General features: G+C 49.7%; 1 protein-coding gene across 1 annotated transcript; it reads left to right on the top strand.

Annotated features, from left to right (window-relative positions):
• Positions 1-1,001: 1,001 nt before the first annotated feature.
• depdc5 (DEP domain containing 5, GATOR1 subcomplex subunit) lies at positions 1,002-24,351 on the top strand. The gene is made up of 42 exons (XM_084450769.1): positions 1,002-1,067; positions 1,156-1,243; positions 1,384-1,430; positions 1,603-1,688; positions 1,846-1,929; positions 2,119-2,168; positions 2,258-2,327; positions 3,288-3,366; positions 3,739-3,800; positions 3,905-3,974; positions 4,269-4,341; positions 4,502-4,605; positions 4,752-4,826; positions 5,361-5,495; positions 5,713-5,774; positions 6,339-6,412; positions 6,783-6,852; positions 7,108-7,144; positions 7,286-7,406; positions 7,513-7,742; positions 8,306-8,506; positions 9,143-9,278; positions 9,454-9,548; positions 9,661-9,720; positions 11,627-11,810; positions 13,241-13,401; positions 14,496-14,616; positions 14,890-15,057; positions 15,148-15,367; positions 15,472-15,611; positions 15,740-15,839; positions 17,005-17,067; positions 18,901-19,019; positions 19,177-19,260; positions 19,715-19,847; positions 20,073-20,172; positions 20,630-20,869; positions 22,847-23,016; positions 23,129-23,300; positions 23,456-23,516; positions 23,650-23,732; positions 24,014-24,351. The coding sequence occupies exons 1-42, from the start codon at positions 1,010-1,012 to the stop codon at positions 24,310-24,312; spliced, it is 4,785 nt and encodes a 1,594-aa protein (XP_084306895.1). The 5' UTR covers positions 1,002-1,009; the 3' UTR covers positions 24,313-24,351.

Below are 24,351 nucleotides of genomic sequence, written 5' to 3'. Positions count from 1 at the left end.
TTTGAACCATTGTGGAGAAATGTACATCACACGATGGCTCCTTTTAACATCTCAGTCTTCACTGGTTTCATACTGTGCCTCATCCTGGACACACCATTGTATCTACGCTATTGAATCATGAAAGTACTGCCATGGGTTTTATATTTTTAATTTCTGTCTTGAGTATAAACATGGTCAGTAATGACTTTCATAATGGATTATTAAGTATTTGATGAATTTATTAGTATTGAAATCCCTCTACGCGTGTTGCTCACAGTAGGATACCACAATTTATCTTGACATTTTATATTGCCCATGTAGCTGTTTATTACTTCATCTAATCTAAATAAATGTTCTTATTTTTGTATGGGTCTCCCGAAAATAAAATGGTGGTACGTTCCCTATTAATAGTGTTTAATAATCATGTATTATCCATGGTACGTTCACTGAATTACACTATTAAAATCCCCTCAGAGGTACTGTATATAAAATCACCGGGGTACGCCCAGCATTACGACTACCCAATCATTTGCCTTTATGAAATCACAAGTAACCAATCATCTAACGAGCACACAATATGGGCGGGCATTACATATTATTTGGGGAAGTGGAAGTATCGTGGAGCAGATAGCTTCGTACAGGCAAAATAACTGACATGCATGGACCGATGCCGATTAAATTTCTATAAGTGCCTTTGAAGGCATGTTTTCTCTTGAATCTATCCTGATGTGTATCGTTGATCTTGTGTTGTCCAATAACTTAGGCTCACAGGCAACTAGCCTTCCTAGGTAGCTAGCTAAGTCAGTGTCAACATCACGAGACGGCTAACGTTAGCTAGGTCAGTGCAGTGGGCTATTCCATCTTGTTTTGTCGTTAGTGTGCTCTGGCTTTTAATCTTACAATCTCAAGACAGTTAGGAGTAGCCTAATTAATGGATAGCCAGCACTACAGTATTTCTATACTGCTTTAATTGAGTTGTGTTTCAATCAAACTGATGAAGCTGTTTTGTTATGTCCAGAGGCGAGTCACCATGAAGACAAACAGGTCATACAAGCTTGTGGTGCATAAGAAAGGCTTTGGGGGGAGCGGTGAGTAACGAGATTTAAGTGCACAATTCAGATTAGGGTTTTTATAAGTATTTCTCATGTGCTGTCAATATGGTCTCCTGTCACACAGACGACGAGTTGGTTGTGAACCCCAAAGTCTTTCCACAAGTGAGTCTTGGGGACATCATTGAGATAGCACACCCCACAGATGAGTACAGGTCAGCATGCATGTGCCAGTTTCACATGAACTACTTTACTACTTATGCATATTTTATATAGGGGTAAGCCACGTCAATCCATGTTATTGTTTTTGTACCTCATTTGCTGCTCTCACCCTGTCTGTCCCATCCTCCAATAGCCCTCTCCTGCTGCAGGTGAAGAGCCTGAAAGATGATCTTCAAAAAGGTAAAACACTCCTTAATCCAACTATAGTATTGGAGGGAACCAGACCCTACAACAGTACCTATGGTAACCACTCCATTATTCCATCTATGGTAACCACTCCATTATCTGCATAGTGATCTCAACAGGCAGAAGTAATCTCGGAATCTATAAATAAATGCATTCTCTTATCCAGAGACCATCAGTGTGGACCAGACAGTGGCACAAGCCTTCAAACTCCGGGCATATCAGGATGTCATTGTCAACATTGTGGATCCCAAGGTATCTTTTTCTATGCATCACCTATAGCAGGATCATCTTTGACTGTTTCCTGCGTTATGAAGAGAGAGAGAGAGAGAGAGAGAGGGGGAGAGAGAGAGAGAGAGAGAGAGAGAGAGAGAGAGAAAGAGAGAGAGTTGATGGTGTTTTTGTGTGGTAGGATGTAAGTCTGGACCTGGTAGAGCTCACCTTTAAGGACCAGTACATCGGAAGGGGAGACATGTGGAGGCTGAAGAAGAGTCTGGTGAGTGTGTGTGTGTGTGTGTTTGTGTGTGTTTCTGTGTGTGCAGGCGTGTTTGTGTGTGTATGTGTGTGTGTGCGTGTGTGTGTGTGTGTACAGTACTATACTGTATGTGTGTACAAGATTGTGTTGCTGTCGCCCTCTTGTCAGAGGTTGTGTGAAACACTTCTCTAACACTATTTCCTCTACTAGGTGAGCACCTGTGCTTATGTGACCCAGAAAGTGGAGTTTGCAGGGATCAGGTAAATTATCTCATTCTGACCAGCGTTTTTACTCTTGTCATTATTCTCTTCTCCTTCCTCACTCTCTGTTCTCTCTCTGTCCCCCCCAGAGCCCAGGCCAGTGAGCTCTGGGTGAAAGGAGAGAAGGTGACCTGCGGCTACATCAGTGAGAACACCAGGGTAAGCAGCCGGCCGAGGTCTGTCCACTTCGCAGCAGACGGGGGGTCTTGACCGACCCTGACCATCGACGCTCCTCCGTCTGTCACATTTTTGAGACTACGAGGTGCGACCGAAAAGTCCCCGGATTGTGTCAGCCACGCTCATGCTTATATTTGAATTGAAAAAACAATGATATCCCTTTGTTGCCCTATATGTCACGACTATTCTGGTATAATATTGTTCACCTCACTCAATCGGTGCTTCTGTGACAGGCTGTTTTGTAGAGTGTCACAGGGGTAGCTTGTCACAGTTGTGGCACTTTTCTCTACCAACTCCCAAAACTCAACAATTTTATTACAATAAAGAAAGTACACTCTCAAAACATTTTTATTACAGAATCTGCAGAGAAATGGCACATTGTCCCCCTCAAAGTAGTCCCCCCCAGAGTTAATGCACTTCTGCATTCGCTTTTGCCACCCATGGAAGCACTTAGCAAAGTCCTCCTCTTTGAGCCACTTTAGTTCCCCACTCACGGTGGCTTTCATCTCTTCCACGGAGGTGGGTGGCAAAAACGAATGCAGAAGTGCATTAACTCTGGGGGGGACTACTTTGAGGGGGACAATGTGCCATTTCTCTGCAGATTCTGTAATAAAAATGTTTTGAGAGTGTACTTTCTTTATTGTAATAAAATTGTTGAGTTTTGGGAGTTGGTAGAGAAAAGTGCCACAACTGTGACAAGCTACCCCTGCAACACTCTATAAAACAGCCTGTCACAGAAGCACCGATTGAGTGAGGTGAACAATATTATACCAGAATAGTCGTGAGATATAGGGCAACAAAGGGATATCATTCTTTTTTCAATTCAAAAAGAAGCATGAGCGTGGCTGACACAATCCGGGGACTTTTCGGTCGCACCTCGTTCTCGTCACGATCGACCGCTTCAGAGCCGGTCCTTCACTTGAACGTTGTGATGTTTCACAGGTGGTCTTCAGGTCGACCTCTGCGATGGTGTACATCTTCATCCAGATGAGCTGTGAGATGTGGGACTTTGACATCTACGGTTAGTTCAATCAATCAAAGCTTTATTTGTATAGCGCATTTCATACACAGAGGTAACACAGTGCGCTTTACAGAGAACAAGGGAGGTGGGTATAGGTCCCACCCCTACATATTCCAGAGGGAAGCAAAAAAACTATTATCCAGGGGCCAGAAAAGTGAGCTGTAAAAATTCTTCCCTGACCCCTCTCAACGAGACGATCGAGCAAGCTCCAGGAGTATGTTTGTCCAACGGCTCGTCAGTGCGAGCATTCACTGCTGTGTTATTTGTTCTTGTCTAAGTAGTTCTTCATTCTTAAAACAGTGAGGGAGTGGGATTAATGATTACTGTTTACTAGAATGAAACCAAGGTGAGAACACGATTTCACACTTTCAGGCGATCTCTACTTCGAAAAGGCAGTTAGCGGCTTCCTGTCTGACCTCTTTGCCAAATGGAAGGTTTGTGATTTCCATTGTAAACCCAGTATATAATAGTATGTTTAAGGCAATTAAATACAAAATGATGTTCTGATTTTTCATTTGAGTTACGGTTTACTTTTTAGGAAAAGAATTGCAGCCACGAGGTGACAGTGGTGCTTTTCTCACGAACTTTCTACAACGCCAAAACTATGGGTGAGACTCCCCCCATTTCCATGTGACATGTCATATGCTTTCTATCATAGCTGTCTGATTAAGGGTATAATTCCACTTACTGTACATTCCCCCTTCCTCCGTCCACTTCACAAGCAACGAACCTCATTGGATGCCCTTCAAATTGCCCCTTGGTCTCATTGATTTCCAATTCACGTTCGGCCATATCACTGATTTATTCTGATGTCAATCTATTGATCTTTGTGGTGCTATATACGTTACAAATCAATAGATCGCTAAATGTATTAATTGTTTCTGCTTTCCTTCCCTTCCCAGAGGAATTCCCAGAGATTCTGAGAGGCTCTATCAGACAGGACCACGAGGGCCGTTTCTATGAAGACTTCTACAGGTCTGTAGATCTGTTCACGGCTCTCTCAATCACAGCATGGGCTCCTGGCTGAAGATGTCTGAAGTGTGTGTTGTGACGTTCTGAAAGATCTGACCGGAGTGCGATGTTTCTCCTTGTGTTGTGTTGATTTGTGTCGTGTTGGGTCGTGTCGTGTGTTCAGGGTGGTCGCTCAGAATGAGAGACGTGATGAATGGACATCTCTACTCATCACCATCAAGAAGCTCTTCATCCAGTACCCCGTGTTGGTGCGCCTCAAAGGAGCAGGTACTGGGTCTGATCGTACCAAATGTATTTCACTCACATCGTAACGTTAGTACATGGTCTTGTTTACTGTGGTGTGCGTGTGTGCATGTGTGTGTGTCTGTGTGTGTGTGTGTGTGTGTGTGTGTGTGCACTTCTCTTTGTTACAGACGGGTTTCCCTCTGGTTATAACTCCACGGCTGCGCAGGGGAACTACCTGGAAGCCATTAACCTTTCCTTCAACGGTGAGTCATTCCATTCAACTCAATAACCTTTCATTTAAAGTCACTGAGGTTGCCCTCATTTACAGTGACGACGAGTAAGAAAAAGTGCAGAGATAAAACAAGAATGACAATAATAATAACAATAAAAGCAAAACATAAAATAGAGTAAAGTTAAAATAGGATAAGATAATAAGAACAGACTAAAATCAATAAATTCAGCTAAAGCAATTACAAAAAGATGTGCAAAATCCAGAAATCACGGATTTAAAATGGCTAAAAGTAGGAAGGGTAGCCATGTTTAAAGAGCTCTGCAGGGCATTCCATGAGATTGGAGCACTTACAGTAAGAGCAGTCAAACCAAGGATAGAACAAGCTGGGGAACCTTGAGAAGGAACATCTCACTGGAACGGCTTTGAGATGAGCCAGAGTTCCAATCCAGCATCAGAGTCATGTCATGGCGGAGGGTGTTTTGCTGACTCAGCTACAGTACGTGATACGTCATCAACCACGCATTCCCTGTCCTCGTTATTCCCCGTCTCGTCTTTCTGTGTAAAGTCTTCGACAAGCACTACATCAACCGTAATTTCGACCGCACCGGTCAGATGTCTGTGGTGATCACTCCCGGGGTGGGCGTGTTCGAGGTGGACCGCCTCCTCATGATCCTGACCAAGCAGCGCATGATCGACAACGGTGAGCGATGTTGGGGGGGGGGGGGTCAATACGCGACATCACACGACTTGCTCCGCTTAACGTGTAAATATTTCGGGGTCTGCACAGTTTTCACAGCACTCGCAACACGAGACACGCTTTGGACACAGACCAGTAGGACGACGATGTCCGTGGGAAAGGCTGCATTTTGGAATCATTTCTTTACGGAGAGTTAACCATGCCACGTTTCCCTTGCTAGGTATCGGTGTGGACCTGGTGTGCATGGGAGAGCAGCCTCTGCATGCAGTGCCTCTGTTCAAGGTGAGATGCCTTTTAATCAGCGAGATCAAGACTCCTTCTCAGACTTCTCTGAATCTAACAATTCATTACTCACTCAGCAAACAGAGGCAATAAATAAGCATGTCTGTGATTGAATCCCTATTTGTGACTGGAGGTTTGCTCCTGATGTCAGCCAAGGTCATTTTTCATTTTTTTACAGATTATGAAAGTGTAAATTGTAAGCTTTCAGATGATGTGCCATGCTTTGAAATCTGCAACCATTTGAAGAAGATATGCTTCTGTGAATGTCGGTACACCTGAAATCTCTAAGCGGAGAAGATTCAGAGCTAGATGGATTTTTACGACAAAATATGACTATTTAGTGATCCTAAAACTGTTGTTTGTTATATTGAGTAGGTTCTTCGCAACTTCAATTTTCAAAATATAAAAAAAAGAAAATCAGGAAAAAGAAAAAAAAACATTTAAACATAGTTTGCCCTGTAGCAAAGGACTGCAGACATCAGGACCAAACGTCCAGTAGCGGTCACATTTGAGTCAAGTGTTGTTGGATGGTCACCGGTGTTTCCTCTCTGTCGACGACACCAGCTTCACAACCGGACCGTGCCTGGGGACTCCAGACTAGGGGACGACTACAACCTGCCCCACTGGATCAACCACAGGTACCGTGAGACAGCAAGGCGAAGCGTAAAGGTGCACACGCCTCCTGGGTTCGAGAGTAGTAACGGCGCCCGGTGGTCGTGGGAGAAATGGTTGAAGAAGCGGAGAGCACTTGTAGAACACTGATGATGGCTTAGGGCCAAAACGCATCCATTTACCCAATAAATATAAAGACTATACTATTTACTCTACTATTTATTCCGGGAGGTTCTCTGCTTCTTCAACTGGAAGACAGCAACTCACAGAGGTGACAGAGAAGGTAGATAGACAAAGAAAATGAGGTCCGGAATTAGAACTCATGTACCCCTAGTTACAGTAGGGAAGTGGAGTTTATTTATTTGTGTTCTTTAATACTGTATCTCTCCGTTGCAGCTTCTACACATCCAAGAGCCAGACATCCTGCAGCTCTTTCACCCCTCGCATCAAACTGGCCGGACGCAAAGTATGTCTTCTGTCTGTCTTCTGTCTGTCTTCTGTCTCAACAAGGTTTAACACAGCTGCGCCAACCGGCAGAAATCATTAAAACCGAAAGGTCATTCTTTTATTACTCTCTCTCCCTCTCCCTCTCCCTCTCCCTCTCCCTCTCCCTCTCCCTCTCCCTCTCCCTCTCCCTCTCCCTCCCTCTCTCTCTCTCTCTCTCTCTCTCTCTCCCCCTCTCTCTCTCTCTCTCTCTCTCTGTATTTTGGTTCCTTTCCAGCTCCTCGCGGAGAAATTCAAGAGCAACAAAGACCACAGTAAGAGGAAGTCTCTGTCTGCATGGGCTCATGTCTTTCATGTGGCTATTGGCTAAGCATGACCTTTTGGGATGAATAGCGCTCACCCGTAAATAAACCGCCGCGGAGGCCCAAACATCTCCTCCTCACTTCCTTCCTCAGCTCTGGGGGCCCCCAAGGACTCAGAGAACAGCCTTCCCATTCAAGTGGACTACGACGCCCACGATGCACTAGTGTTCAGGCTTCCTGGTCCGTCGAGAGCCCAGAGGAGCACCAACTTCAGGTATTGACCCCGCCGGCGCCGAGCAATCGTTTTCTCAACCTCGTCACGCCACCAATCGCCCTTCGGAGCCAAATGCAGTTGATAACTGTTTGATTGTGCCCCCCAGGGTGGGGGGCCGGGACAGGGACACGGGCGGGCGGAAGAGCTGGGGCTCGGCGGACGTCGGTGGGGGTCCGGGCGGCGCGTCGCCCCCGGTCCGCTCCGGGGGTCCGGACGAGCAGCGCAGCCTGGCGTCCGACGACAGCCTGGGCCGGGTGTCCAACATCCTGCTGATCCCCCGCTTGCCCCCCGCCCAGTACGAGGTCAGCAGCTCCCTGGGGTACACCAGCACCCGAGGTACGCGCCCCCACACCGCCCACACATCAGCCACCCAGTCTACTTACGATGTTGTCCGAGTTCGTTATTTCAACCGTTCCAAACGCTTAAACCCTGTGATGAAGTTGTATCATATCTAGGGATGCACCGATGTGAACATTTTGGCCGATACCGATAACAGATATTAACATTGCTGTCATGGCCGATAACCGATATTTACCGATGTCGATATGATCTGTGTAAATTCCAGTTTCTATGATAAACAAATGTCATACATACTGAAAAACTTCTATTTCCAAAACATTTGGAAAAGCAGATAAATCATAGATTTACTGCATTGTTTCCTATAAAAAAACACGCACACAACAGCAGCTAGACAGAAAAAAATATTGGATGTTGACATCGGCCCTGTTTTGCACATCAGACCGATACCGATATATAAAAAAATGACTAACATACCAATATGACTGCCGATATATCGTGCATCCCTAATCGTACCGTAACGACGTGTCCTCTGTCTTCATCTCTGTCCCTCCTCCTCCTCTCTCTCTCTCTCTCTCTCTCTGTCCATCTCTCTCTGTCAGAGTTGCTGGAGAAGATGATGGAGTCCCAGCGAGACTCCAGCGCTCCGGGTCGCTTCACGGTGGGCAGCGCTGAGTCCACGCTGCACGTGCGCCCGGGGGGCTACACCCCTCAGAGGGCGCTGATCAACCCCTTCGCCCCCTCGCGCATGCCCATGAAGCTCACCTCCAACCGGCGCCGCTGGATGCACACCTTCCCCGTGGGTACGAACGGACGCGCACGCACACACACACACACATGCACACAAAACACACACGCACACACACACACACGCACACACACGCAACACATACATACACAGACACACACACAAAACACATACACACACATGTACACACACACTCTCTCTCTCTCTCTCTCTCTCTCTCTCTCTCTCTCTCTCTCTCCCTCTCTCCTTCTCTCTCTCTCTCCCTCTCTCTCTCTCCCTCTCTCTCTCTCTCTCTCCCTTTCTCTCTCTCTCTCTCCCTCTCTCTCTGGATGCACACTTTTCCTGTGGGTAAGAACGGACACACACACACACTATCCCTCGCCCATGAATAATCTTGTTTGTATCTCTTAATTTCTACACTGTAAAAAACATGATATGATACAAACCCAGTGCTTGTGCGGTGCGGATGAAAGCGATCTTTAAGCAGATGTTTCAGACGCTTGCACGGCGAGACCGTAGAAACCATTGAGCGGACTGTGTGTGTGTGTGTGTGTGTGTGTGTCTGTGTCTGTGTGTGTGTGTGTGTGTGTATGTGTGTGTGTGTGTGTGTGTGTGTGTGTGTGTGTGTGTATGTGTGTGTGTGTGTGTGTGTGTGTGTGTGTGTGTGTGTGACGGTACGGCTGTGTTGCAGGCCCGTCCGGAGAGGCCATCCAGATCCATCACCAGACCAGGCAGAACATGGCCGAAATGCAGGGCAGCGAGCAACGAGACCCCACCCACACCTCCGCTGAGCTCCTGGAACTGGCCTATCACGAGGCCACGGGGAGGTTAGACGTTTTCCCAAGGGGAGGGTCACTCCCCCTTAAGCCGATGAGGGGGTCAAGGACTGTCGCGTCGAGGCATTGATTTTGGTACTAACTTGTCGTGTGTGTGTGTGTGTGTGTGTGTGTGTGTGTGTGTGTGTGTGTGTGTGTGTGTGTGTGTGTGTGTGCGCGCGTCCAGGCGGACGGCGTCTCGACAGACCGGAGAGAATGGTCTGTACGTCGGTGGGGGGATGGAGGAGCTGACTGGCAGCCCAGCCAGCAGCAACAGCACTGGTACACACACACACACACACACACACACACACACACACACACACACACACACACACACACACACACACACTCTGCTGTTCAGAACCAACCCTGACACTTTCTCTCTGTCCAGGCACGCCGGTCAACCGGGGCTCCTCGTTAGAGGACTTCTCCCCTGGAAGTCCTGATCCAAGTGAGTCTGGCTTGACCGTGAGGCAGAGAACACACACACACACACGCGCGCACGCGGACCCACACTTCAATAACAACAACAAACACGGACATGGTGTGCAATAACAGCTGTGTGTTTGGTGGGAGTCGCCCGGTAGCCAAACGCCTCGAACTCAGCAGTCGCGGAAGCGCAACGCGCACTGCTGCGCTTCAGTTCAGCTCCCGTGTTCAACGAACGCCGCTGTTCAGTCGGGCGTGCGACGGGCCGCGGGCGTGAACCAATTTTTCCGCTCGGGGCGGAATTTTCTGCGCGTCCGCATGCGCAATCTCATAGAAATACATTGGATATTTACAATATATTCCTCATATCACTACATGTAATGTTTTTTAATCTAGTATTATTATATAATCAAAGCACCGATATCATATCCACATGCTTGCATCTTACCATCCAATCGGAAGCCACAACACGCCGTCAACAAATCCTCTCTCGCCTCCCAGACGTCAGTAGCTAACGACTCTCACCCAGAACACATGGATGACATCAGAGTGGTCATTGAAGCGTAAAAACTAAGAGAGTTAAATGATCTAACTGAGTTTTACAGAAACGACACACGCCGATAGGCTGCGCGCTCGGAACCGGCGTCTGGTGGGTTCGGTTCCGCTCAAATCCGCCCGCGCAAGCGGCGTCCGTTGCCGGTGAGTTCGAGGCGAAACAGAGGGCGGTGATGAGCCTGTCTGATTGGCCCGTCCCTCTGCTGGGTGTCTGTCAGAAAGGGAAACATGACCTTCCCTGAAGGGTCACAAAGTCTCGGGTCGCCGCCTCCGCCTAGTCCGAGGCCCCTCCCTCCACCTCTCACCCCTATCTCTGTCTCCACCTCTCTCCTTCACCTCTCTCCTTCACCTCTCTCTCTCTCTCTCTTAGCGTAGCGACTCACCCATCATCCCTCTCTGTCTGTCTCCGGGCTTCCTCTAGCTTCCTATTGGCTGCCTGCGTGTGTATGTGTGTGTCTGTGTGTGTGTGTGTGTGAGTACGCACATGCATCCATAGCTTCGTACTGGCTACCTGTGTGTGTGTGTGTGTGTGTGTGTGTGTGTGTGTGTGTGTGTGTGTGCGCATGCATCCATGTGTGTGTCTTGTCATAACTGTTAGTTTGTGCATCCATTCTGCCTCAAATCTACAGTATGTAATACAGTAGGCACAGTGCATGTACAGTAGCATGTGTATGTTCCCATGTTTGCACATGAACACAGCATGTCCGGGCTCAGAGGTGTTTCTGGTGTGGTCGGCATCAATCGGCTGTTCACGCGTCTGATAATGACACGCCTATGACACGCTTATAGTAATCACACGCTTATTACCACACGCTTAGCGGAGAAAGACGGCCCACAACGATTGGCAGCGCGACTCGAATCGTCTGCATGTGTCAAATACCACTGGAATCATCCGCAGGTGAAATGACGAGAGTAACGCTTTTCCTGTTTTGTTTTTTCTTCCCCTCTCTCTTCTCTCTCCTTCCCTTCTTTTCTGTTTGTGTTTGTCTGTTTCTGTCCGTGGGGGTTCATCTGTTTCTTCTCCTCTTCCTCTCGCTCCGACTCGTATCCTTTTCCACTCTCTCTCCCGTTTCCAACAACCTCTTTTGCGAACTCCTTTATTATTTCACACGGTCTCTCTACCTCTGTCTTCCCATCCCCTCCCCAATTTTCTTACCTCCTTCCCATCAATTTTTTTTTCTGTCGGGTGTGTGCTTGTGTGATTGCCATCGGGAATTTGCGTGGGCTTGTCTTTTGTCTTTTTGTGTTTTGTTTGTGTGTGTGTGTGTGTGTTTTGTTTGTTCTTGTGTGTGTGTGTGTGTGTGTTTTGTTTGTTCTTGTGTGTGTGTGTGTGTGCGTGTGTGTGTGTGTGTGTGGTGGGGGTTCCCCTGAAGCCCTGCTGCTGTCTGCCCCTCCGACAGTGCCCAGCTTCTGTTGCACGGTGGGCGTGGACTGGAAGTCCCTGACCACGCCCGCCTGTCTGCCCCTCACCACCGACTACTTCCCTGACCGCCAGGCCCTGCAGAACGACTACACCGAGGGCTGCTACGACCTGCTGCCCCACACTGACCTGGAGCGGTACTGGACACACACGCACACACACATTCACACACACACACACACACACACACATCAGAACGACTACACCGAGGGCTGCTACGACCTGCTGCCCCACACTGACCTGGAGCGGTACTGGACACACACACACACATTCACACACACACACACACATCAGAACGACTACACCGAGGGCTGCTACGACCTGCTGCCCCACACTGACCTGGAGCGGTACTGGACACACACACACACACACACACACACACACACACACACACACACACACACACACACACACATCAGAACGACTACACCGAGGGCTGCTACGACCTGCTGCCCCACACTGACCTGGAGCGGTACTGGACACACACACACACATTCACACACACACACACACACACACACACACACACACACACACATCAGAACGACTACACCGAGGACCTGCTGCCCCACACTGACCTGGAGCGGTACTGGACACACACACACACACACACACACACGCACACACACATCAGAACGACTACACCGAGGACCTGCTGCCCCACACTGACCTGGAGCGGTACTGGACACACACACACACACACACACACACGCACACACACATCAGAACGACTACACCGAGGACCTGCTGCCCCACACTGACCTGGAGCGGTACTGGACACACACACACACACACACACACACGCACACACACATCAGAACGACTACACCGAGGACCTGCTGCCCCACACTGACCTGGAGCGGTACTGGACACACACACACACACACACACACACGCACACACACATCAGAACGACTACACCGAGGACCTGCTGCCCCACACTGACCTGGAGCGGTACTGGACACACACACACACACACACACACACACACACATACACACATGATGTAGAGGAGAATGTAGCTCATGGATACTGTAGGTCACTTGACCTAACGTTACTACTCATTGCTCTGTTATGAACAGCAGGAAATGTTGGATACAGTCTCTTGCTATCACTGTCTCTCTCTCTCTCTCTCTCTCTCTCTCTCTCTCTCTCTCTCTCTCTGTCTCTCTCTCTGTCTCTCTGTCTCTCTCTCTCTGTCTCTCTGTGTCTCTCTCTGTCTCTCTGTCTCTCTCTCTCTCTGTGTCTCTCTCTCCGTCTCTCTGTCTCTCAATTCAATATGCTTTATTGGCATGAATGTCAGGTGAACAGTATTGCCAAAGCGTCAAGAACACAGTCCAATAATTACATGAGAAAAATGAAGTATACAATTAATTAAGTAAACTAACAGATAACAATAATAGTAGTATACAATTAATTAAGTAAACTAGCAGACTCTCTCTCTCTGTCTGTCTCTGTCTGTCTTTCGCTATCTGTCCGTCTCTCTGTCTCTCTCTTTCTTTCTTTCTCTCTCTCTCTCTCTCTCTCTGTCTCTCTCTCTCTCTCTCTCTCTCTCCCCCCCCCCCAGCCGGGATGACGAGGCCCTGGTGATGAGCGCCCCCCAGGTGTTTGAGGAGTTCATCTGCCAGCGGCTGATGCAGGGCTACCAGATCATAGTCCAGCCCAACAACAGGAAGCCCCAGCCGGCCGTGGCCCCGCCCCTCAGCAGCAGTCCGCTCTACTCCAGAGGTGCGGCTCCGCCCCCTCGCCCGGCATGCGGACGCACAGTGGCGCCCGGGTGACCTAATCGGACTCTCGTTGCTATACCAACGTGACATGCTAACATTCCTGACATTCCTGAGCGTTATCAAGTTTGCTTTACCTGATAAATTAGCTCAGGTTGGAGCTAATGCTTTCTAGACGGTGAATAAACTGAATAAGTACCACACATATAAAGCCGCCTGGCTAGCTCAATCTTGTTGTAAATAAGATAGCTGCTGATTTTTCTTTCCCATGGACAGATTTAGCTTCTACGTACGCGACCGTCACATTAATTTTTAATCAATGGCGATTCTGAGATAAAGCAATCGCTACTCAGGAATGCTAGCACGTCACGTTGGTATAGCAACAAGAGTCCGATTACGTCACCCGGACACTATTTGGCGACTGGACGTCATTTGGCATGACGGCTCTACACCTACTGCACTCTCACCCATTGGCTACAACAGTCACCTTTAAAACGGTTAGCAACATGGCACACTGCAATTAACTCCTAGTGCTGTTGCTTCCTTTCCCTTCCTCCCTCTCTCCCTCTCTCTCCCTCCCTCTCTCTCTCTCCTTCTCTCTCCCTCTCTCTCCCTCTCTCTCTCTGTCCCTCCCTCCCTCTCTCTCTCTCTGTCCCTCTCTCTGTCCCTCCCTCCCTCTCTCTCTCTTTCCCTCCCTCCCTCCCTCCCTCCCTCCCTCCCTCCCTCCCTCTCTCTCTCTATCTCTGTCCCTCCCTGTCCCTCCCTCCCTCCCTCTCTGTCCCTCCCTCCCTCCCTCTCTCTCCCTCCCTCCCTCCCTCCCTCCCTCCCTCCCTCCCTCTCTCTCTCCCTCCCTCCCTCCCTCTCTCTCTCTCTCTCTGTCCCTCCCGTCCTCCCACTCTCCCTTTCTCTCTCTCTCTCTGTCCCTTCCTCCCTCTCTCCCTCTCTCTCTCCCTCCCTCCCTCTCTCTCCCTCCCTCCCTCCTTCTCTCCCTCTCTCTCTGTCCCTCCCTCTCTCTCCCTCTCTGTCCCTCCCTCCCTCCCTCTCTGTCCCTCCCTCCCTCCCTCCCTCTCTCTCTCTCCCTCCCTCCCTGGTTGTCAGGTCTGGTGTCTCGCCGCCGGGCGGAGGAGGAGGAGAGTCTGTACTGGCTGAGTATGGGACGCACCTTCCACAAGGTCTGTCTGAAGGACAAGATCATCACCGTCACCCGCTACCTCCCCAAGTAGGTCCAGCTCAGCGCTGCCGTCTCCCTAAGCAGATGGAAACACGCTGGTCTCTGTGTCTGTCCCAGATAGCAAGCGGACCTGGGCCATATACAGGCCAGATCTGGCCCTTGTGGCTTTGTTCCGGCCCATATATGGCCCAGAATTATTATACATCCGCTTGCTATCTGGGGTTGTTAGTTGTCATTTTTATGACAGACTACTGTGTGAGTCACTCACCTTTGTGTGTGTGTGTGTCTATGTGTGTCTGTGTGTGTCTGTGTGTGTGTCAGGTACCCGTATGAGTCGGCCCAGATCCAGTACAGCTACAGCCTGTGTCCCCCTCACAACGACGCCCACTTCCTGTCCTGCTGGGTCGAGTTCGGTCACGAGAGGCTGGAGGAGTACAAGTGGAACTACCTGGACCAGTACATCTGCTCCGCTGGCTCCGAGGACTTCAGGTAAACACACACACACACACACTCACACACACACTGGAACATCACGTGCCTAATGATTTTTGTCTAAGAGCAGCCAATGCAATCCCCCAGCCTGATCGACTCGCTGAAGTTCTGGCGGACGCGCTTCCTGCTGCTCCCGGCGGGCGGGGCGCGGCGCGTGGCCGACGGCGAGGGTCACTGGGACGTGTACGGCGACGGCGTGGCGACCAGGGAGGGCGCCGGGGACTGGGCCCTGCTGGACGGCTTCATCCGCTTCCTGGAGGGGCTGAACCGCATCCGCCGGCGCCATCGCTCCGATCGGATCGTCAGGGTGAGGGGGGGGGTCGGGGGTCGGGGGGGGGGGGGGACACGGACGCGACGGAAAAACAGGACACCCGTGTCAGCAAAACATCTCGTGTCTGTCTCCCTCTACAGAAAGGCGGACCAATTAAGGGACTGCAGGTGACCGGAGCTCTTTCCGCGTACCCCCTGGCCATGGAGCCTGTAGCGCCCTCTCTGGGCAAGAAAGGCACCTCAGCCCTATCGGCCCTGCTGGAGCTGGAGCAAACCCAGAAGTAAGCTCCCCCTGCCAGAGCTCCCTCTGAGCCGAACAGATTTCTCCCCGTCCACAGGAAGAGACAGCACCCGGAACCCTCCGTAGGCGAAGCGTCTCGCTGTGATAACGCGTCTCCCTTGTCCGCAGGAGTCTGGAAGAGCAGCAGCAACAGGGAAAACCACCTGTTCCACCCAACGAACCTTCTACCGTCGCTATGGCGACCACTTACGTGGACAGCCCCCGCAAGGTGAGCGGGTTTGAGAGGGAGAGTTTGCGTGTTTGTGGCGGTAACTCTATGATCAAGGGACATCCGTTTGGAATGAAGGCAGCAAGGATATTGGTGTGTGTGGAAATGTTCTTTCTGTCATCAGGCTAGTCACATAATCACACTTCGGTAGTACATATTATCCCACATCTCCTTTTGTTGTGTACCTGCTATACCAAATTGTTTAGATAGAAAACATATGGTTTCTTATTGTTGAGGTAATAGGGCGATCTACGGGAGTTTTGCTTTGCTATGGTATAGAGTAGAGAGTTTGTCCGATATGATTAATTGACATATCGGGCTGGTATATGCATTTTGTACCATATCGGGATATATCAGAGGCTAATGACGCCAATATGGTGTCTATAAAATAAATCTACATAGAATCAACCAATCTGGCTGCATTTGCTAATATAGGTAATGTAGAGGCAGCAGTATTAAAATGAGACATTCAAGTCAAAAAGTCTTCGTAGTGGGTTTAAATAGTAAGAGCACTTGAATTGCTTGCAACGTTAAACAGGGTAAACAACATGCCTGCATAGAATGAAAGTGGAATCAGAAGCCTTTCATGCCGGGTTCAGACCAGACGCAAAGGTGCCGTGGAGCGCCGCAAAGCTCAGCCAGTTTCCTCTCTGCGTCCATGTTAACCAACCTGACTGTTCATCTCGGAGCCCCGCTGCCGGCTCGCGCCCAGAATCGGCGCCTGGTGTATTTTTTCCCAGAGCCATCAGCAAATGTGTGTGGTTTAAGCGCAGACGAGCAGAGTCGCTTGGTTACAGAACCGGCGTGTAGAAATGCACTTCTGGTGTGAACAGCCCGGCTCCTGCTCACGGCACACTTGCATCCAGTCTGAACCTGCCTTTAGAATACAGAGCTCACTACATTAACTATGGACATTGGAATCTTTGGGATTGACAAAAACTATTTTGGTTGATATTGGTCTATCGGACTTCCTGTTCTCCAAAATATCGTAAGCGCTATCGGCCTTGAAAAATCCATATCAGAGTTCCTCTACTTTGGTTTCCCTCTCTGTCCCTGCCCACGGGTCTCTCCTTCTGGTCTCTCTCCCTAAATGGGCTCTTGGGATTTTTCATCCTGTGGTGTCTTCTTCTTCTTCTTCTTCTTCTTCCTCCTCCAACGCTGACAGGACGCAGCCTTCATTTTGGATTTTATACGTAGCCCTCGCTCATCCTACATCTATCACTCGCAGGTCAGTAATTGCGTACCCAGGGGGCGCTGGACAACGCTGCACCCCCTAGTAGAAGTAGTGTTTGTGTGTGTTTGTGCATGTGCATGTGTGTGTGGCCGCTCCCTTACCTGTAACACTTGCTCTGTCCTCTCCCCGTGCGTCTGATCCGCCTGCCTGCATGAGCCCGAACATAGACACTCACCCCGCCATGTTTGTTGATGGCATGGGAGTTCCTGTCTTTGGCTTCACCTTGGTCTAGGTTTGTTTGAAGCAGCATGTGTGGTTATCACTGTGGTGGTTTGTGAAGGAACTGTGCTCCTGCCTGACACCGTGTACTATGTCACATCTGAGACATATATGGATGCTGCACTTCTATAGCGCCTTTGTACCTTAACGGACAAAGCGCTTTACAATGGCCTCTCGTTCACACACCAATGGCGGCAAGCTGCCATGCAAGGTGCTAGCCTGCTCATTGGGAGCAATTTGGGGTTCAGTGTCTTGCTCAAGGACACTGTGGACAGGACAGCCGGGAATCGAACCACCAACCCTGCGGTCATTGGACGACCCGCTCTACCTTCTGAGCCACAGCCACCCCCATGTACTGAGTTGTTCTCTCTAATCTGCCCTACACTACAGAAGCATGACGCAGAGACTTTTTTTTGTAGTTAAAGGTATCCAATGTAGTTTCACTGTTAGCAGCTTTCATTCTTTGTTAACATTCAAATATTGTATCCCTCAAAACACATTGTATGTGTCCTTGTGGTCTAGGTTGAATGTATTTCCTACCTCATAAGTTGTTCACAGAGTGTTTTTCCCAACAAAGCGAAATTCAGGACTCTCATAGATGGAAGTCAGGGACGAAACATGGGACTAACTGACAACATTGCCGCCATTTGGTGTGTAGTCCAAAACCTCTATGGAAAAAATGAATGGGATTGGCAGAAAATGCAGAAAATAAGGTCTATGTTTAACAGAGACTCGCAGAATAGAATGTTTTGTTCTAAAAGTTAAAATACATCATTGAAGATGAGTTTTGTGAATTTTTAAGCCCTTAAAAAAAGAAAAAAGAGGTTTGTGTTGTTGAGATATGCTAACCATTATTCAAACTGGGCTACATGAGTAAAATGGCCACCATTTTTTTCATAACCTGAGCTAGCACTAGTGATCATGAGATTTCCCAAACTGAATAAATATCCCCGGAATCTGAAATTCAGAATTTTCAGAAGTGTCTGTGGCTAAATAAATACCACACATGAACAAAAAACTGCCTTGCTAGCTCTATCTTGTTGTAACTAAGATAACTGCTGAAAAAAAAATCCATGTACAAATTTAGTTACTACGAACGCAAATTTTTAGCTAGCACAGTAAAAATGGGCACGTCAGATAGACGTAATGGTTAGCATATCACTAGCAACATCGACCTCAGGACCAACTGATGGCTTCAAAATTCACAAAACTCATCTTCAATGATGTATTTTAACTTTTAAAACTAAACTCTAGTCTGTGAGTCTCTGTTAAACACAGACCTTATTTTCAGTTAATTCTTTTTTTTGCGAATAACATAAATTTTTCCCATAGGGATTTTGGACTATATACACCAGATGGTGGAAATGCTAACTTTTTTGCCTACAAAGTGACATCACACCTCGCCACTCTATGAGCCATGAGCCATGTCTGGTCTTATACAGTATAAACTAAGCCTGATACACAATCCTTTTCTCCTGCAGTACGGGCTCTATATCGCCCCCCGGAGGTCTGAAACTACATTGATTCCCTTTAATGTGTCGCGGCTAAAGAGAAATCACTAATTGGTCTTTATCCCAGCCTGAACCTCTGCTGATTGGCCTGTTTTAGTTGCCTGCTGAGCCAGCTGAAGGAGGCCCCCCAGACAAGGGAGGGGAGAGAGGTGCCCCCAGCGCTGCTGTCGTCCAGGCAACAGGGGACACGGCACCCGGTGTTGTCACGGAGACCAGGTGTGACTGCTGCTCTAGTGCAGATCTGCTACACATCCACGAATCATGAGGCGTTAACTGACAGATGTGACCGAAGTGACTGCTGGGCTCCTGTCCTGCCACTGAATCACGGACGCGTTTTAACCCTCAGTCAACGTTTTGCGTCTGTGGTTTTCAGCGGTCAGTCAGGCGGGGGAGGAGCCTTATGTCTGTCCTCCACCTCGACCCTCATGGAGATCCTGGAAGCCATCAAACACCCCACGTAAGTGTGTGAGCCCGGACGGACGGACGCACGTTAAAGGAGTAGTAAAGGCAAAATCCTTTAGTCCTGTTTTAAGGTTACTTATGATCATATACAATGGTTCAGATCAAAACGTTGACAAAACTAGCACTTTTGAGAAAGTCTGATAATTGCTCTACCACCGTTTTGGTCATACAATGGATGTGGGTGGGCACCTTAAAAAATCATTCAAAAAACATGTTAAACTCTCAATTTCAAAGACAAGAAACTCCCTTTACTACTCCTTTAAGGGAGTTTTATTCGTTCTCCAAGGCTTTGTTTCGCTTGTGTTCCCGTCTCTGTGTTCACCTTCTCAGACCCAGATCCAGTGCGTGTCACACAGGCGTCCCGGGGGCGAACGGTTTGTCTTGTCCCCGCTGTGGGTTGGACAGGGCGTGCCTGAGCTGCTCTTGTTTCTGTGTCATGCGATACTCAGGACAGGTGTACAGCTCCTACCCGAGCAGAAGGGCCTGCCCCCCAACTGCTTCATCAGCGCCGAGATCGTCCACTGGCTGGTGAACAACGTGGAGGGCGTCGCCACGCAAGGCATGGCCGTCGACGTCATGCAGGTCAGCGCTAATCGCCCGCGCATCTGTGTCACGGTGACTGTACCGTAGATAATATCTCGGCGCTCTCGAAAGGAGAGCACAGTGTTCGCTCCGACCGCACGCCACCGTCTCTCCATTCCAAAGTATTACGCGTGACGCACAATGTACGGGGTCGTGTGGGTGTGTGTGGCGTTTGGGCGGCGTGTTTTGAACCATCTTCTCTCCGCGTGCGCCGTGTCTCTGTAGAAGATGCTGGACGACGGACTGATAGCTCACGCCTCGGGCGACGCCATGCGGACCTTCGTCTACGGCTTCTACTTCTACCGCATAGTGGCAGAGAAAGAAGGTGAATTGTTTTTAATAAAACACTCATGTAGAGTGTTTATTATATGCAATAAAACAATGCATAAACAATGTGCACGCCACATGAATCCTCTCCAAGGTGCATGCTTGACTAGCACTAACGACCCGTTTTCTGGATTTAGATGTAGATCCTCGACCAAAAAAGCATTGTTGATGGAGATCCTCCATTGAAAGATTCTTAGTACGGGAATAGGCTTAATTTAAGAGCAGGAAGCAGTGTTTTTAACCTGAAGTAGAATCAGGCCTCAACACAGTGTTTTCTGCCGTCAGCTCTACTCCACACTGGCCTCTTTCCGGCCATCGATCGTTAGCATTGCTGATATTGATTGTTCTCATTTCGAGTTTTCCAGCAGCTGTTCGTAACCAGAGGCTCGGTACTGGGACTTAGTTTCACGACTGCCCCCCCCGTACCCCCCTCATCCCCTCCCACCCCCCTCCAGGCCCTGCGTCCCAGCCCCCTCCCCCCGCGGCGGGGGGCTGGTCAGCGGCCGCCCTGGAGGACTTCGCCCTGTTCCAGAGGAAGTGGTTCGAGGTGGCGTTCGTCCTGGAGGAGCGCCGGCCGTGCGACCTGCCGGCGTTCCTGCTGCCGTGGTTACCCAGCCGGCCCGCCTCCTACGCAAGTAGGCACAGCTCCTTCAGCCGCAGCTTCGGAGGACGCAGCCAGGCCGCCGCACTGCTAGGTACACACAGCCAGCCCCCCCCCCAACCCCCCCCCTGACCCCGCCCCCGACCCTTCCACAGCGGAGCCAACAACACCCCAGCCTCTCCCTGACCAATCACGCCCCCCACAACCAGCTCACCCTCTACTCTCCACCAATCATAAAGAGCATGTGCCCCCCCCCCACACACTCCAATCATATTCATGCCCCAGAAGCGGCCCTCAGGGGATTGGCTGGGCCCAAGCAGGTGTCACACAGAGCCGTCAGACCAGATTCCTCCCTGCATGCTTGTAGCTCCGCAGATAATGTTTCCCATCATCGGGTTCATTCATCGCAGCGGAGCTACGACTAACCCGCATTTCTGTCGTTCTCATGACAAACGTACCACGGTGTTCGTCTTTACCAATGACTTGCGCTGTCGCTACGCTACCGCTCTCAGGGATTTAACCTGCAAGCCGCCATCTTGTGACTGCGCTAACGGTCGGCTCGGGGCCTGGCCTGCCGTCCTGCCTGTGTGACACCAAGACACGGGACTCCAGAACTCCCCCCCCTGAGGGTTGACCGTTGGGCTGCACGGGGTACAGTAGCTGGGGTGTGTAGTCCAGCTTGTAGTGCATGGGCACCTGCCTCCATGGTGGTGAAAGTAGATCCCAGTGTGCATTCCTCCATCTAGTCCCCACATGTTACAGCTGTAATTAGCATGTATCAAACCACATCGAATGGTGCTCTTCAATCAGACAACTGATCGCCAGCTTCCTTCCAATCAGATCACTGATTGATATGATTTTGCTACTATTTTCCTCCAATCGGAGCGCTAATCTGTGTGGTAGTTCCAGTTAGAGCACAGGCTAGTGTGCTGCTAGTGTTTGGCGCATGCTGTGTTAGTTGTGGCTGTGTTAGTTGTGGCTGTGGTAGTTGGTATAGCAGTGCAGTGGTGTGCCTTGTCCTCTCTCTGTGCTCCGTCTGTCACCTAACCCGCAAATATGTCACTTGACCACAGCAGACATACGTGATTGTGAGAATGTTACTGTGTTAACTGGGTTTTCACCCCTCACTCTCTCTCTGTGTGTCAAGTCGAGGTTTCTGTTGCCGTTAATCTCGCAATGACTTCTTATTTATTGTATACAATAAAACATGCATATAACATGCAATAAAACAATGAATATGCATGAGGCCTTTCCAAGGTGCATGACTAACACCACGACCAGTTTTCTGGATTTAAATGCAGCCAAGATCCTCGATCAAATAGCATTTTTGATGGCGATCCTCCATTGAAAGTGATTCTTAGTACAGTAATAGGCTTAATTTAAGTCCAGGAAACAGTCTTTTTAACCTGAAGTAACATCAGGCCTATTCATCTTTACTTCACTGAATTTAATCAACAAAGACATTTAAAAAAAACTCTTCTTGCATTCTTAGTTATTTCTAACGCTATCACAAACATTTGGACATTTGCCTCCTTACATTCATCAATTCCATTTTTCATTCATGGCAACCATCTCTCATTCTTCCATCTCACATCAATTCCATTTTTCTGCTTGCCCATCTCTATGTCCATCTCTTTCCTATTGTCTCCCACGTACCCCCTCTCCTGCGCCCCCAATCTCTTTCTGTCCTCCACTCTTTCCCTCCCTCCCTCTCTCTCTGTCCTCCGCTCCCTCCCTCTCTCTCTCTCTCTCCCTCCTCTCTCTCCGTCCCTCTCCCCTCCTCCTCTCCCCTCTCTCCCTTCTCTCCCTTTCTCGACCCTCTCTCTCTCTCTCTCTCTCCCTCCCTCCTTCTCTCTCTCTCTGTCCCTCTCCCCTCCTCCTCTCTCTCCCTCTCTCCCTTCTCTCTCCTCTCTCTCTCTCTCTCCCTCCCTCCTCCTCTCTCTATGTCCCTCTCCCCTCCTCCTCTCTCTCCTCTCTCCCTCCCTCCCTCTCTCTCTCTCCCTCTCTCTCTCTCTCTCCCTCTCTCTCTCTCTCTCTCTCCCTCCCTCCCTCCCTCTCTCTCTCTCCCCAGCCGCCACCGTCCCGGAGCAGAAGACCGCCACGCTGGACGTGGACGTCAACAACCGCAGCGACCGCACCGAGTGGTGCAGCTGCTATTACCACGGCAACTTCTCCCTCAACGCCGCCTTCGAGGTCAAGCTGCACTGGATGGCCGTCACCGCCGCCGTGCTCTTCGAGATGGTGAGACCCCCCCCCCCGGACCGGGGCTCCTAACACACGCGGCGCGGGAGGGTGAAAGGGGCGGGACTGCGTTTTATTTTGACCCCGCGACCCCGAACTCGTGCCTCCACAGGTCCAGGGCTGGCACAGGAAAGCGGCCTCCTGCGGGTTCCTGCTGGTGCCCGTCCTGGAGGTGCCCTTCTCCCTGCCCTCGTACCTGTACGGTGACCCGCTGAGGGCGCAGCTCTTCATCCCCCTGCACATCCACAGCCTGCTGAAGAACGGCAGCGACAACCTGTTTGAGGGTGAGGACGACACGCCGGAAGCTTCTCTCACCAACTGTCCGACTTTATTATTATTATTATTTATTTTAGTATTTTTTGATTCAAAATTGCATTAAAAAACATTGATTGTGTCGCATTTCCCATGGTAACATTCGTGTGTGATGATAACGTGACAGGTTTCGAGCCGGAGACGTATTGGGATAGACTGCAGCTTTTTCAAGAGGCCATACTTTACAGGTGGGTGATTCTCAAAGCGGACTGCTGTATGTGTAAATATGTGTCATGCCTCTACAGTAGAACTACAACTGTAAATAAATTATGCGACGCGATGAAATGTATGCTGCTGTCTCTCTCTCCCCTCCTCTCCCAGATTTGGCTTTGTTCAAGACAAGTTCTCTGCCTCAGCTTTCAGCTTCCCATCAGAGAACAAACCGCAATACATCCATGTTACAGGTATGTGTTGTCATCGAAATGTGCCACAGGGAGCATAAAACAGTTGTGTGGAATGTTATATTTTGTTATATTTACCTAATCCCAAAGTGACTTGATATCAAACCTCGCAGAGGGAAAAGTTTGCATTTACCCGGTGACCTTGAGTGACCTGAAAGGCGCCTTATAAATACAATTTATTATTATTATTATTATTATTATTATTATTATTACCCTCACGTATCCTCCCTTCCTTTCCTTCTCTGCCCTGCATCGCTGTGTCCCTCTGCCTCTCCTCCCACCAGGCACCGTGTTCCTCCAGCTGCCCTACTCCAAGAGGAAGTACTCCGCCGGTCAGCAGCGGCGTCGACGCAACTCCACGGCGTCGGCGAGCCAGGGCCTGTTTGGCTGCGAGGAGCATGTGGGCTACCACTGGGCCTACAACACCATGCTGACCAAGGCCTGGAGGACGGGCGTGCTGGGGGACGAGAGGCTGGCCGACCGCCTGCTCCGAGACTTCACAGACTTCTGCGCCAACAAGGACAACAGGCTGGTCAACTTTTGGGACAGTTGCCAGGAGAAGATGAACGCCAGTGCTCCTTGAGGAGGAGGAGAGAGGACAGAGAAGAATAGAAAGAGTGAA

This window comes from Borostomias antarcticus (assembly GCF_949987555.1).
Source record: "Borostomias antarcticus genome assembly, chromosome: 2".
Classification (NCBI taxonomy): domain Eukaryota; kingdom Metazoa; phylum Chordata; class Actinopteri; order Stomiiformes; family Stomiidae; genus Borostomias; species Borostomias antarcticus.
This window is presented reverse-complemented; position numbering and strand designations above follow the sequence as displayed.

Coding starts and splice junctions, on each gene's coding strand:
- depdc5 (XM_084450769.1), top strand. CDS start 1,010: ATGAAGACAAACAGGTCATACAAGCTTGTGGTGCATAAGAAAGGCTTT. Junction 9,279..9,453: donor TATCACGAGGCCACGGGGAG/GTTAGACGTTTT, acceptor GCGCGCGTCCAG/GCGGACGGCGTCTCGACAGA. Junction 19,848..20,072: donor TGGCCGTCGACGTCATGCAG/GTCAGCGCTAAT, acceptor GTGTCTCTGTAG/AAGATGCTGGACGACGGACT.